Genomic DNA, 16,121 nt, shown 5'->3' on the forward strand with positions numbered 1-16,121 from the left:
TGTGGGTCCTGGAATTTGAGTGAAAATGACAAAAACCCTGGCACACACGTTCGGCAGTGAATGAGTAAATTTTTTTTTGAAGGTTTTACATAACACAAAGTATTCCACAATATTACCTCACTGTTGCGGATGTTTCCAGCGTCCCCCTTTTCAGATTTTTATGGTCTGCTCCCTAGACTATCTCTCATCTGCCAACTTTTGAAGTCCAAGATGCTTTTTGATGCGGGCTAGTTCTCCAAAGATTTGTTTGGAGGATAGCACTCAAAAGATTTGTTTGGGATTCACTCTCCTTCGCTATCAGTGGATATCGTTTCACCCTTATAAAACGTATTTAGTCATTGGACTGGAGTGAATCATAATGTACCATTCAGTGACGTGCGGTGAGGTTCATGGCTGGTGAGGCACTGATGTCATTACACAGTCAGATTTACAGACATAGCTTATTCACCATTTGAGTTCGTTTAAAATATCATGTCAGCATTCTTTATATAAACTGTGAAAAAAAAACATTATTATCGTGTTACCTTTACTTATAAATGAAGTCCATGCGCCGCTCCTTCTGAAGAAGGGCATCTATATCTTCTTTGTAGAAGCCTTCCTTATCTTTCTTCAATTTTAAAAGTGTCTCTATTTCTTTCAATTTAGATATGTAATCTTCCATTCTGAAAATAAGGCCAAGCAACACGAAAATATGACTGTATGGTTGCACTTGCTAACTGTTTACTGTAGCTTGCTCTCACTAATTCTATTATTCTGCAGCCGAGGAGGCGCAAGAAGAATATCTGTAATGACCAACGCCCCCTGTCATGAGGCAAGAGAACTGTGTGCCTCACCTATGCACACAGTTTTGATAACAATAAAATAAAATAAGTGTAGTACAGTGTTTATAATGTAAAGTGACTCTACATTATATACACCAGCTAAACTGTAGAAATTTAGTTCATATACTCAAAGTGTTTGAACACTTCAATAGCGATATGCAGAGGGACAGCACTGCGGTCTCACTGCAGAGCAGGCCAGCACAGTTAGCATAGTCATTGCGCAATCCATGGTGAGGCTCAGCCGGCTGCTGCCTTGCCGTTCGTCTCTACTTAGTATTTGAACGGTAAATGTGAAAATTTAGCGATTTTGAAAAGAAATGGTGAAGTTAAATGGAAATGAAATTTCAAGTACAAATCACTAAATAAATATAATTGTTTAATTTATTTTTTCATTTGATATTTCCATGATGACAGGTGAGGCACGGCCTCACCTTCCTCCCCTGACTGCACGTCACTGGTACCATTTCATGAGGACTTCACAGACGTTAGTGTCAATAACCCCCCTGGTGTTTCACTACTTTCGGCACCTCTTGTTGCCTGCAGAGGTCTAACTGGCACCAATTCAACAAAACAACACTTCCCTTACAGGCCAAATGACTTCAATTTGCCTGGGTGGGGGGAGGCGAGGTGTCGGGAGCTGAAAGCAAGATTCAACCAATTCCTTTTAACTTCACTCCGTTACGAGCTTACAAGCTAATTGAGTTAGCCGTCTCCTTTTTTTCAGACGGGGAGGAGAAATATGGAGCGTCTGGGAGCGTGATTGGGAATTACAGTAAAAACCTGGGTTTTCGACCATAATCTGTTCCAGAAACCTGTTTGAAAACCAATTTGTTCGAAAACCGAAACATTTCCCATTATAATCAATGTCTGCTTTTTGATTGTGATTGAACAATACAAACGCGTCGACTCACGCTATCCAAGAATGACATTCAATTAGCGGATATCTTAATCAACTGCTTTTTATTAACCTTTATTGAACAGTATAATACACCTCTATTGAATGGAACGCTATACAAGGATAACGTCCGATTGGCAGAGATCTCAGCCAAACACGTTTGCTTTTTAACTCATTCACTGCCATTCCCAAATTTATTTCCGGAATTGAAAATATGACGTGGAGTGCCATTCCCGAATTTGTTCTTTTTTTTTTTTTGTTTTGTTTTGGGTGCCGATAAAGCCAGTGTCTTATTGTGCCGGTCCCAAGCCCGGATAAATACAGAGGGTTGTGTCAGGAAGGGCATTCGACGTTAAAAAATTTGCCAAAACAAATATGCGAATCAAACCTATGAATCCCATACCGGATCGGTCGAGGCCCGGGTTAACAACGGCCGCCATTGGTACTGTTGACCTTCAGGGTGCCAGTGAAAAATGGACTACTGTTGGTCGAAGAAGGAGAGGAGGGAGGTGTGCCCGGAGGAAAAGAGAGAAATGGAACGCCAAGAGTATACAACTAAGAGTAGGAACTTTGAATGTAGGAACAATGACAGGTAAAGGTCGAGAGCTGGTTGACATGATGCAGAGAAGGAAGGTAGACATACTGTGTGTCCAGGAGACCAGGTGGAAAGGGAGCAAGGCTAGAAGCTTAGGGTCAGGGTTTAAGTTGTTCTATCATGGTGAAGACAGAAAGAGAAATGTAGGTGGGGTTATTTTAAAAGAGGAGTTTGTTAGGAATGTCTTAGAAGTAAAAAGCGTATCAGATAGAATAATGAGTCTGAAGCTAGAAATTGAAGGTGTGATGTTCAATGCTGTTTGTGGGTATGCCCCACAAGTAGGATGCGAGTTGGCGGAGAAGGAGAAATTTTGGTTGGACTTTGATGAAGTCATACATAAGTCATACAGAAGTGAGAGGATTGTAATTGGTGGAGACTTCAATGGACATGTTGGCGCAGGAAACAAAGATGATGAGGAGGTGATGGGCAGGTTTGGACTCCAGATGAGGAACGCTGAAGGCCAGATGGTGGTTGACTTTGCTGAGAGAATGGAAATGGCTATTGTGAATACTTTCTTTCAGAAGAGACAGGAACATAGGATGACTTATAAGAGTGGAGGCAGAAGTACACAGGTAGACTACATTTTGTGTCAACGGCGCCACCTAAAGGAAATCAGTGACTGCAAAGTAGTGGTTGGTGAGAGTGTAGCCAGACAGCATAGGTTGGTGGTGTGTAGGATGACGCTGGCAGTGAGGAAGATGAAGAAACCAAAGGCTGAAGTGAGGCCAAAATGGTGGAAGTTGAAAAAGGAATAATGTTGCATGACATTTAGGAAGGAGGTAAGAGAAGCACTGGGTGGGCAAGAGGTCCTTCCAGATGACTGGCAAACTACAGCGAACATAATCAGAGACACAGGTCGGAAAGTACTTGGTGTATCAAGTGGTAGAAAGGTAGATAAGGAGACTTGGTGGTGGAATGGGGAGGTGCAGGAGTGTATACAGAGAAAGAGGTTAGCAAAGAACAAGTGGGACACTGAGAGGACGGACGAGAGTAGACAGCAGTACAAGGAGATGCAGCGCACGGTTAAAGTAAAGGTGGAAAAGGCCAAACAAGAGGCCTGTGATGACTTGTATGCTCGGCTAGACAGCAAGGAACGTGAGACTGATCTTTACAGGCTGGCGAGACAGAGAAACAAAGATGGTAAGGACCTCCAGCAGGTTCGGGTGATTAAGGATAGAGATGGCAATGTATTAACAGGGGCCAGTAGTGTGATGGCAAGATGGAAAGAGTACTTTGAAGAATTGATGAATGAGAAAATGAGAAGGAATAAAGAGTAGAAGACGTGACTGTTGTGGACCAAGACGTAGCAAACATTAGCAAGGATGAAGTGAGGAGGGCGCTGAAGAGGATCTTCTTTTCCTTTCCACAGCAAATCAGTGTCCTCCATCTTGAGAGGTTTGATCCGCATGTTTGTTTTGGCCAAGCTTTTACGTCGGATGCACTTCCTGACACAACCCGCTGTATTTATCCGAGCTTGGGACCGGCACAAGAAGACATATGTCCCTTTGTGGCTACAGAACAAGCAACTCGCTCAGTAAAAGGCTATGATGTATGCTCAAAATATTAATATATAAGTGTAATATTATGTTTATCCCTTTGAAAAATATTACTTTAATCGGTTACAACCTTATGTCTTTAAAAAAACTTTATTCTAGAAAAAAAATATGTGATCTCATCAAACAACTATTGGATGAAGGGGGGAAAGGCACTCGGGCCTGATGATTTACCAATCGAGGTATGGAAGTGTCTTGGGGAGGTGGCGGTGGTGTTCCTGACTGGGTTATTCAACAAGATCTTAGATGGTGAACAGATGCCTGAAGAGTGTAGACGAAGTGTACTTGTGCCCATTTTTAAGAATAAAGGAGATGTGCAGAGTTGTACTAATTACAGAGTAATAAAGTTGATGAGCCATACAATGAAACTCTGGGAAAGAGTAGTTGAAGCTAGACTAAGAGCAGAAGTGAACATTTCTGAGCCACAGTATGGCTTCATGCCAAAAAAAAGAGTACGATAGATGCAGTGTTTGCTTTAAGAATGCTGGTAGAGAAGTACATAGAAGGTCAGAAGGAATTGCATTGTGTCTTTGTAGATCTGGAGAAAGCGTATGACAGGTTGCCCAGAGAAGAGCTGTGGCATTGCATGAGGAAGTCTGGAGTGACGGAAAAGTATATCGGAGTGGTGAAAGACATGTATCATGACTGTAAGACAGTTGTGAGGTGTGCTGTCGGTATGACTGAGGAATTCAAGGTGGAGGTGGGACTCCACCAGGGGTCAGCTCTGAGCGGAGCGGCTGGAGAAAAATGTCAGGTGTGATGTGTGATAGAAGGGTTTCAGCTAGGATGAAAGGAAAAGTGTATAAAACCGTGGTCAGACCAGCCATGATGTTTGGACTGGAGACGGTGCCACTGAAGAAAAGACAGGAAGCAGAGCTTGAGGTAGCAGAGCTGAAGATGTTGAGGTTTTCTTTGGGAGTGACCAGTTGGATAGGATCAGGAATGTGTACATTAGAGGCACAACTCATATTAGAGGCTTTGGAGAGAAAGTCAGAGAGGTCAGACTGAGATGGTTTGGGCATGATCAGAGGAGAGAGAGTGACTATATAGGGAGAAGGATGCTGAGCCTTTAACTGCCAGGCAGGAGACCGAGAGGAAGACCGAAGAGGAGGAATATGGATGTGGTCAAAGAGGGCATGAAGATAGCTGGTGTGAGGGAAGAGGATGCACAAAACCGGGATAGATGAAGGACATTGATTCGCTGTGGCGACCCCTGAGGGGAAAAGCCGAAAGGAAAAGGAGGAGTTTTGGGTGCCGATAAAGCACTGGCCATGGCCTCTGGCAATGTTTTTCCCCTTCTACAAGGGGGCAGCATTTGTCTGTTGTCCATGTTAGTGCTTTGTTCCAGCTTCAGATGTTGTTCAAGGGTTATATAAAACAATATGTATGTATTGTATTTTGTACACATTGTACACATTGTGCTACACCCATTTCAAGCTCAGACAACTCTGGAACTATGTAATTTAAGAATTAACATACTTTACAACTTAAAAACTTTTTTTCTGATGAAAGAATAGAGTTTACGGCTTGTTACGCTGAATTGAATGTTTATGTCATCCTAAAACTCAATAATCTATGGGTCCTGCAATTTGCGTGAAAATGACAAAAACCCTGGCACTGGAGTGGACACATTTTTGTATACAAATACATCTTGGCGAATCCAACTGGACTAGTTTCTCTAGCAGGTTGCACTTCCCTACTTACCAGCCATGGGGCAGAATCCAAAGCGCTGTTCCCCGTCGTAATCCGTTGTCGTGCCGCACCATTTCATACCATCTCGGCGTCCGTCTGCCGTGCAGTCGGTGTAATTCCGACCGTTGTACAAGTAGGGGAATTGGCACAGAGCGCCATTTGAATTGCCGCCCCTAGTTGCCATGATGACTGATAAAGGAGATCGTAAAAATGAGTTGCCATTTTTCCAGTTGCTCAAAAATACTGATGACTCACCGTTCTTTTCTGTACAGAACGAATACTTTTGCTCAGTCTCAAAGTCAGACGAGATGGAACACCACAGCTGTCCATCAGCGCGTCCATCGGAGGTACAAGCGTGGTAAGTCTTCCCCTTGTAGACAAACGGGAATACGCAAGGCTGGCCTCCTGAATTGCCGCCGTACACCGGCGCTGGGCCGTCTGGATGAAAACACAAGCATGTCACGTCGTTTGGGTGAATTCCCACTTTTGTTGATGGCTCGCGAAAAACTTTTTGTTCATGATTATTAACTCATTCACTGCCATTCACGAATTGATTTTGGAATTTAAAATATGACATAGAGCGCCATTCACGAATTTGTTAGATTTTTGTTTTTTCATGCTTGGGTGCAGATAAAGTGCTGGCCATGGCCTTTGTACAGCTGCCCCCATTTCAAGCTCATATAACTCCAGACCCATATAACTTAAGAATTAACTCTTTTCCTGATGAAAGAAGGGAGTCTAACGTTTCTAAAGTTGCATTGAAGGTTCATGTAGTCCTAAAACTCAATATTCTGTGGGTCCTGGAATTCGAGTGACAATGACAAAAACCCTGGCACTGGAGTGGACAAATGTTTTTGCACATGTCTGGCAGTGAATGAGTTGACCCTCATTTTTGATACGAGGTGATTTTTGCGGTGTGTCAAATTTACAGTTTGACATGACAGGGACTTAAAAGTCTAATTTAGAAAATGACAGCTTGATTGATACCACAAAAACCTACCCCACTGTACACAGCTGACGCCATTAACCAAACAGGTACACATCATCTGTTTGGTTCCTTGACTCCGAAGCCAACGCTGGCCAACGAAATAGGACAATCCAGAATCGGTGCGACAGGGTCCTTCTTGCGGAAGCTCAGGCATGGGGGCAGGTTGGTAGACGGCAGGCTGGATATTAGTGATCACGCGAGAGCCCGTGCCTGAGATGGGACGTGGGAATTAGGTCAAGGGGGATGGAAATCGTGTTAGTGCTGTGCTTGATTAACTTAAAATGGATTTTGGAGGCAACACGACACTTTTGTTTCAATATCTTGACCCATTTTTATTTGGAATTAATTTTTGCCTGACTTTATTTATATTTTTTATCTTCTGTTCAATGTCTATCCTCCCTATGAAGTCATAATCATAAGCAGTGACGTGCGGTGAGGTTCATGGCTGGTGAGGCACTGACATCATCACAGTCAGATTTACAAACATATGAACTCCACAGAGTAGCTTATTCACCATTTGATTGGCAACAGTTAACGTGCTTTGTTTAAAATGTCAAGTTTAAAATGTTCAGCATTCTTTATATACTGTATACAATCTGTAGCATAGAAAAAAATAATTAAAAAACCATTATTATCGTGTTACCTTTACTTATAAATGAAGTCCAAGTCTCTCTGTCACAATGGAGATGACTGCCAGTGAAAAAAGTCGTCCTTGATCAGTACTGTTCCGACTATATGTTTTCAGTCTTTTGTGCTGAGAATGACCGCTCCACTGATGCTGGAGTAGTTGGAACAGTGAGCACGAGCTGGAGCAACTTTGTCACTTCAGGAATAGTTTCAATGAGATACTTCTTGGCCAAAAAGCTGAGAAGCTGTCCAGGACATTTACATTCATCCCTCACCGTTTGTGAGCTATACAGTCCGATGTTGGTCTTCGTTTAATTATTATCTCCAGTTTCGAAAATTATTTCAATTTAGATGTGTAATCCACCATTCTGAAAATAAGGCCAAGCAACACGAAAAAATGACTGGATGGTTGCACTTAACTTGCTAACTGTTTACTGTAGCTTGCTGTCACTAATTCTATTATTTTGCAGCTGAGGAGTCGCAAGAAGAATCTCTAATCACCAGCACCCCCTGTCATGAGGCAGGAGAACTGTGTGCCCCACCTATGCACACAGTTTTGATAAAAATAAAATAAAATAGACACTGTAGTACAGTGTTTATAATGTACAGTTACTCTACATTATATACACCAGCTAAACTGTAGAAATTTAGTTCATATACTAAAAGCTTTTGAACACTTTAATAGCGATATGCAGAGGGACAGCAATGCGGTCTCACTGCAGAGCAAGCCAGCACAGTTAGCATAGTGATTGCGCAATCCATGGTGAGGCTCAGCCGGCTGGTGCCTCATCGCTCGTCTCCACTTAGTATTTTAACGGTAAATGTGAAAATTCCGCGATTTTTTAAAAAAAATCCACAAATGGTGAAGTTAAATTGAAAAGAATGTTAAAGTAAAAATCACTAAATAAATATAACTGTTTAATGTATTTTGTCATTTGATATTTCCATGATGACAGGTGAGGCACAGCCTCACCTGCCTCCCCTGACTGCACGTCACTGATCATAAGTTAGAAAACTTGACTTTCTCACGTCAACGCTTGGCTATTCCCTCCACCCGCCTTCAACACGTCTGTGTCTGTTATACATTAGAGGGGTGAAAAAAGTAAACACACAAGGATATCATCAGTTCTCACCCAGGCCACTTGTGTGAAGTGACGCATGTCTTTCACACTTCCACTCCCCTCGACCGTTCCCGGTGCACAGACACTGGAGCAGGTTACCTCTAGCGTCCGTTTTAGTCCATGTGTCGCCGATGCGATAGGAGCTCAGGGTGTCCTGGTCGTTACAACGATCTTGAAAAAAGATGTGAAAAGGTCATCACAATCCTGAAGGACAAATGTCTATGTGCAGTAAAGTCTTGTTATATCGATATTCTTGGAAGTCGGAAAAAATATCGATATAACCGGACTATCCATATATCCGATCCTGCGGCATGTACATTTTCTCCTTGCGTTCATCGAAATAGTATCGTAATAAGCAGTACTATCGATATAACCGATATCGATATAACGAGACTTTACTGTATATTCTTAAATTGAATATTAATAATAATAATAATAATAATAATAATAATAATACATTTCATTTCTAAGCGCCTTTTAAAACTCTCAAGGTCACTTTAGTTTACAGTAACAGGATCAGTTTTTTCTGCGGGTGAGCAGCGGCAGCCACATGCGCCAGCGTTCACTCAACCCGGAATAACTCAGATAGAAAGTTATCTAGCTAGATAATAGATAGCAAATAGATAGCTAGCTAGGTAGCCAGCGAGCTAGTTAGATAGCGAATAGATAACAACTAGATAGCAAATAGCTAGCTAGCTAGGTAGCCCGCTAGCTAGTTATATAGCAAATAGATAGCTAGCTAGGTAGCCAGCTACATAGATGGAATTCAAATAATATTGTACAGACGCTCCCTAACTTACGAACGAGATACGTTCCGAACGGTCGTTCGTAAGGTGAATTTGTTCATAAATTGCTTCAGTCCTATATTCTGTATGGAATATATGTTTAAGGCTTATATAAGTATGTTTAAGCCTTGCATAAGTAACCTGTATTGGTTTGTACTGAAAAATAAACATTGAATAAAAATATATGCTATATACAGATATGTACATGAACAACTGGAGAGAATACTACGTATGTTACTACAAAAATGTTCGAATGTACCGTTGTTCTTATCTCGAATGTTCGTAAGTAGTACACAATTGCCTGTTTTGATTTAGAGCGCCTCAAATTGAGCAAAACTTTAAGCAGAATAGATACAGATGCTCCCAATTTACGAACGAGATATGCTCCGAACGGTCGTTCGTAAGGTGAATTTGTTCGTAAGTTGCTTCCGTGCTATATTTTGTATGGAATGTATGGTTAAGGCTTATAGTATGTTTAAAGGACAACCGACATCACTTTTTTGTTTCCTAACTGACATCAGAAAAACGTTTTATAGCATCTAAAATACCCAAAACAGGCAGTATGATATTTTTAGTCAAATGCAAAACACCAATAAAAATGACTTAAAGTGTCCAAAATCTGCAAAAAATTGAGCTGTGAATTGGGCATTTTCAGAAAGTCCCGCCCCCAGTTCATGACGTCACGCCAAGACGTCTTGCATTGCTCGAGAATCAAAACAATGGCTTCAGATTCGGAGAATATGCTTTCTTTTTACACATCCAATTTATGAATATGATTCAAATAGTTCTGAAGAGGAAAGCATACATGTCTGCAATCGATTAAATAATTTATTCCGTGCCATTTTGAGGCAACATTGAGGGGAAATGTATCACCAAAAAAGTGGCAGAAAATGGCGACCAAGATCCATGTGAGGAATTAATCAGCCCGTTTCCACAGACTAATAAATTCCTTATATGGAGCTTGGACCCCCTCTTCTGGCTGTTTCTGGTGCAACACGAGGTTTTCAGACCAAACAAGCATTGACGTGATGGAAGGACTGCTACAATGTATCCTTTTTTCGGTCAGGGGCATTCCTTCAGTGACGTAGGGTGAGGACTTGTCACCAACTCAAAAACAAGACTTCCAGAATATACAGCGCAAGTCTTAAAACGTAAAATATAGCTATATGCGGTGGAATCTTTGTAAAATACGCTCAGTAGAAGTCATTCGAAGCCATTTTACAAATTATGGACACAACTTGTCCGGAGATGTCGGTTGTCCTTTAAGGTTTATATAAGTGTGTTTAAGACTTGTATAAGTAACTCACATTGGTTTGTACTGAAAAATAACCATTGCATAAAATATATGTTCTATAAAGATATGTACAACTGGAGCGAATACTACATGTTACTACAAAAATGTTTGTATGTACCGTTGTTCGTAACTCGAATGTTTGTAAGTGGGGGAGGCTTCTGTATTCACTTTGGAATGATGGGGAAAAGTTTTGTGTGCATTCTGAAATGTGGCTTTAGGGCTAGCTTTAGCATCAGTTTTGGCGCTCGCTTTGGCGCTAGCTTTAACGCAGGGGTCGAGAACCTATGGCTCGCGAGCCATATATGGCTCTTTTGATGATTGCATATGGCTCGCCGATAAATATTACATATTATAATACATATTGTCGCTTTTTTCGTCGTTCATTTCCCGTTGGGGCTGCAGTTGGCGGAAAGCGCAATTTTGATTGGATGACACTGACCTAGAATGGCCGAAAGCGCCATGTTGATTGGATGATAGTGGCCGTCATGTTGAAATAGGTAAACGCCCCTTTAAATGAGCCCAACTTGTGCACTTCAGCGTGAATGCACCGGAGCATTAGATGAGAGAAAATGTTCTGATTCTAATTTGCAATGAAACAATACCATCGATGAAACAGTCGAATGTCAGTGACATTTTAACAAGCCCCATGTTAACGTTAGCATCGACATACTTCTGCGAGAAGTAGATTGCAGATAGCAAGTGTGGAAGCTTATGAGCCGTGTGCAGGCTAGCAGGCTAGCGAGCAGTAACTTCGCCTCTGGACCGGCAAATTGAATTTCATTCCGATCGTTTTCCTGGATTTTTACCAAAAACGAGGAACGGAAAACCATCCATGTTAACGGTGAGTACTATCACAAAGTTATTTTAAATAATACATTCTGATATTTTGTTGAAAAGTAGCCGCGCGTGCGCGTGTGTGTGTGCGCGCACACGCGAGCGTTTGTATGTGCGCGCGCGCGTGTGCGTGTGGCTCTCGCTGAAAAACATTTCTAAATATTTTACTTTTATGGCTCTCTTAGTCAAAAAGGTTTCCGACCCCTGCTTTAACGCTAGTCTTAGCGCTAGTTTTATCGCGAGTTTTAGCGCCAGTTGCCCCAGGACAAAATTTGGTCGCAGACATATTTGAAAAGCGTCAGTGTGACCGTTTTGGTTGATGTCAAGCCGACTTAATCGACCTTTTGTTGTTTCAAATGACATTCAAGTAAAATGTGTGTGATTTTTAAAATATTCAATCCACTGAGTGTCAGAGAGCGCTTCGATACATGTGGCGAGTGTAAAAATAACCAGCACTAATTTGATTTTTTTTTGCGCAGCTTGTTTGACGCACATTCAGGCAATTGTTAATAAGTTCCCGATGAAAGTGGGGAATGTCACATGACGCCACAAAAGAGTATGTGTACACGCCGTATCAAAATAAAGAAAAGACAAAAGACAGAGACCAGTTTCAGTCTAAATAGAAATTAAAAGTGGGCGAGTTCTCAGAGTGTCACAAGCGAATTAACTTGTGAACAAAAGTAAAACAAAAAATAAAAAATGAAGTGAGATCACTCTTTCAATAGGGGACAAGGGTCAAGGGTCTCATACTTCTCGAAGTGCATGTTATACGTCCACTTCCTTCTCCCAGACAAGTGCAGTCCACAACCATCCACCCCTGGTAGGGCTTCTCCCACGTTTCCCCGACGACATAGGATGTCCCCGCCGCGTTGTCATAGCAACGCTCAGCTATACAATACAAAAAAACACTAACTCAGTATACATCATACAATATCAATAAACAGGTAACATCCGACTTACGACCTTGTTCCGTTCCAACCAAACAGTCGTAAGTCAAAATGGTCGTAAGTCGAAATCCATTCAAAATGTTGAATAGAGACTCGGGAGGCTAAATGACTCGCAAACTCCCCCCTCTGGTGCCATCACAGGGTCGATTGCTGTCTGAGATGAGATGCTGGCCAAAATTGTCGAACACGTTGCCGGCGCGTTGCAGTGCCCGGCGTAGAAGTAATTTTTTTTAAATGGAGGTTGTGGTCGTAAGTACAGGTGGTCGTAAGTCGAGCTGGCCGTAAGTCGGATGTTAACTGTACTTTTTTTTTCATAACACTAAGGTAGGTAGGAACGCTCTAATGTATCATACAGTCAGTCACAGCCAGTGCGTGTCTGTGTGTGTTCATGTTGACTCACCGACAGGCTTGCAGGTCCATTCTCCTTTACCGTTACCCAGACAGACGCATTCCAGCATGTAACCTCCCATCTCGTGAGGTCTCTTCCAGGTGTCTCCAATCTTATACGAGGCTCCGTCTTCATGACAGCGATCTAGTTAGGACAGGGGGGGGGGGGGTAAAGGATGCATGTGTGTGTGTGTGTCATTTCCACCCAAAAAAAAGCGATATTTCTGCCATCTTTTTACCATACGGTTAAATGTAAGCATCTGGACGACAGCACACTAAATTTTTAAGTTATTTTAGTTTGCACTTCATTGCCTTTCACTCCTTTCAAATTGATAAATGCACGTTAAAAATAAAGTTGACTTAGTCGCTTGAGTATACCAGACAATATAGAAGAATGAGTTGATTATGTGACATTGACTTTATTTATTTATTCATTTGTGTGTTTATTTTTAATTAATGTATTCATTTTTATTTATTTAATGTGTTTTGTTTATTTATTTATCTATTTCTTTTTTTATTTGTTTACTCTAAATGTATTTCTTTCTAATTAATTTATTCATTTGTTTATGTTTAATTGTATTAATTTATTGTCTTTTTGTTTGTTTATTTATTTTAAATGTGTTTATTTTTAATTACATTATTAATTTGTATTTGTTTAATGTTATTCATTTTTTATTTTAAATGTTTTTAATTTTAATTCATCTATTTTTTTATTTGTTTAATTTTATTATTTATTTATTTTTATTAATTTATTTCTTTGACATGTGTTTATTTTTAATTAATTCATTTGTAGTTGTTTAATTTGATGTATGTTTTTATTATAAATGTGTTTATTTTTAATTGCTTAACTCTTTCTTATTTTTTTAATTTTATTGATGTATTTATTTTTATTTGTTGATTTATTTATTTGAAATGTGTTTATTTTTAATTAATGTATTACATTTATTTGTTTAATGTTATTTATTTATGTGTTTATTTGTGTATTTATTGAAAGTCATGCTATGTGGGGTACCTAGCAATTTCAAAACTGGTTAAGATGTTAAAAAGCGCCGTGTCCGTTCTGTGTGCTTCCGCAGTGTGAGCGATAATGGCGGCACATCCTGTCGGAAGGGTCCCAACTTACTGGCAATGGTACAGCTAATTTTCCCCCTGCCAGATCCGATGCAAGTACAATCCCAAATCATGCCATCCTTGGGTCTCTCATAAGTTTCTCCCACAGTGTAGTGCTGCTGGTTGATCTTATCATAGCATCTTTCTTCAGCTGAAAAGTGGGTGCGGGGGAGAATAAGGTGTGTTTGTTTTGTCTCAGGCAGCCAGATAAATAAAGACAGACTTGCTGATAAAATAACACAGCAGGCATCCACATGCTGACTGACCCACCTTCGGGTTTGCTGATACATTTAATCCCGGCGACTCCGTTGCAAGTGCACACCAGTGTGCTGCCCAAGTATTGTCGCTCCCACTGGTCGTTAATGTTGTAGAAATGACCGTTCTCTAAGCAGCCATCTGGCAGGGCACAAGGAGAAAAAAAAGCAGGTAAAAAAAAAAATATATACTGGGTGGCCGCTACAAGCTGGAAGCAATAAGGAGACACGTGAAAAAAGGGGAGAAAAAAAGTCCCATATGTTGAAAATGTGAGAGGGGAAAAAGCACTCGACTCAGATGGAATGGCAAACGGCCGACCTGATGCTGTGGGAAGAAACTCCTGCAAATTTGACAACAAAAACTTTTGGGATAACGAAAACCTGCAATCCGTTTATTTGAGACAAAAATCTTTAAGCCTCCTCGTCAGTGAATGTCACCCCAAATATGTTCATGAATCATTTGTACCAATAATATTTCTGCAGTCAAATGTAAAACATTTTTATGGTTATAAAGGAATCTCTGTTGTTTGTGAAGTTGACCCGAGATGTGCAAACGTGACATAAGGACCCTCAGACACTTTTAACGCATTCACTGCCGTTCCTGAATTCATTCGGGAATTGAAAATATGACGTGGAGCGCCATTCCCGAATTTGTTCGGGTTTTGGTTTTTGGGTGCTGATAAAGCACCGGTCAGACCTCTAACATTGTTTTTCCTTTGGGAGGAAGCTTTTGCCTTTTGTCCATGTTCGCGCTTTGTTACAGCATCAGCTGTTGTTAAAGCACTATATACACCAATATGTATGTATTGTATTGTATTTTGTACATCCACCCCCATTTTGAGCTCGGATAACTCCAGTCCATAACTTTATTAACTTGTTTTTCTGATGAAAAAAAGGAGTCTAAGGTTTCTAACGCTGCATTGAATGTTTATCAGAATCAGAATCATCTTTATTGCCAAGTATGTAGAACACACAAGGAATTTGTCTCCGGTAGAACACGCTGCAAAAAAAATTGAGGAAAATTGAGGCACTACAGTTCTATTTGGGTTACTGTTGAGAGAGTTAATGGATTGGGGGAAAAAGCTGTTTAAACTTCTGCTGGATTTGCTGCGCATGGATCAGTAGAGCCTGCCTGAGGGGAGTAGTTGGAAAAGGTGGTGGGCAGGGTGCAGAGGGTCCAGTTGGATTTTCCGCGCCCTTGTTTGGATTCTTGTCCTAAAACTTAAGATTCTGTGGGTCCTGCAATTTGAGTGAAAATGACAAAAACCCTGGCACTGGAGTAGACACATTTTTGCACATCGTCTGGCTGTGAAAGAGTTAATAAATCATTTGTAGATATTTTTCACTTTTACTCCCCTCTGTCCTCTGATGCTGACTTTTTGATCACAATAACTATCATTCATTCACACCTCAAGCTCTCTTGAATATTCCACATGACTATTTTTTTTTCCCGCTAGACCACATCAGAAAGCCTTTTATCGTCCCACAATGGGGACATTTTCCAAATCTAATTTGCAAATATCTACATTAGCATGATTCTGATATTCAAGTTAAGTTCTCTGGTCGGTTAAAATGTCACGTGGAGGTAAAATCACTCAATTTAGATAGAAGAATCTTAAACTTACCCTGGGACACCGAGGGGACGTGATGCTGGTGTGCCTGTCTTCGACCCTTGTGGTTCCCTTTGGGCATGCAGTGCACCGCCGTCCCGATGCACAGAGCAAGCAGTACCCCGGCGGCGATGTTTTTCCCACACATGCTTTGTCAGATGTTAGATTTCAATGTCACCACAGCACAAAAATGGGCTGCCGATGTCATAGAGTTGAGGGATTACGATCTGGACCTCTCCGGTGCTTGGCCCCAGTGTGCAGGTTTGCAACGAGTGGGAGTGATTTATTTAACTGGCCATGGCTGTGTCGCAGGCGGGGGAAGGAGGAAGTGCAGTGTGTGTGTGTGTGTGTGTGTGGGGGGGGGCACTAAGAGACAGACAACCCACGCATGTTCGGGGGGAAGGTTTCCATTGTGGGTGACAACAAATTATTTTTATTAACTCGATTTTAGTTTCGAAACCGTGTTACTCTTTTTCGTCGTGGAACTGAGAATTAATTCAAGTTTGGATAAAAAAAAGGTTCTTTACATACCTGAAAAGCGTTTTTAAAATAAATTTTTAGTTGTGGAATCAACACAAATCCACTTTATGATGTAAACTGACTTCCCC

General features: G+C 41.0%; 1 protein-coding gene across 2 annotated transcripts in view; it reads right to left on the reverse strand.

Moving 5' to 3' along the window:
- The window catches only part of fn1a (fibronectin 1a), a 42,992-nt gene extending 27,218 nt beyond the window's left edge, over positions 1-15,774 (reverse strand). For both annotated transcript variants that reach the window (XM_089002106.1, XM_089002105.1), the window contains exons 1-9: positions 15,529-15,774; positions 13,920-14,045; positions 13,663-13,800; positions 12,553-12,684; positions 11,956-12,093; positions 8,305-8,463; positions 6,557-6,754; positions 5,812-5,994; positions 5,569-5,745 (exon numbers count right to left, since the gene is read on the reverse strand). In XM_089002106.1, coding sequence (XP_088858232.1) covers positions 5,569-5,745; positions 5,812-5,994; positions 6,557-6,754; positions 8,305-8,463; positions 11,956-12,093; positions 12,553-12,684; positions 13,663-13,800; positions 13,920-14,045; positions 15,529-15,661 — 1,384 coding nt within the window. In that variant the 5' untranslated portion in view covers positions 15,662-15,774. The remainder of the gene's footprint in view (positions 1-5,568; positions 5,746-5,811; positions 5,995-6,556; positions 6,755-8,304; positions 8,464-11,955; positions 12,094-12,552; positions 12,685-13,662; positions 13,801-13,919; positions 14,046-15,528) is intronic.
- Positions 15,775-16,121: the final 347 nt, after the last annotated feature.

This window comes from Hippocampus bargibanti, linkage group LG08, assembly GCF_051943395.1.
Source record: "Hippocampus bargibanti isolate YZ-2025 linkage group LG08, ASM5194339v1, whole genome shotgun sequence".
NCBI lineage: Eukaryota > Metazoa > Chordata > Actinopteri > Syngnathiformes > Syngnathidae > Hippocampus > Hippocampus bargibanti.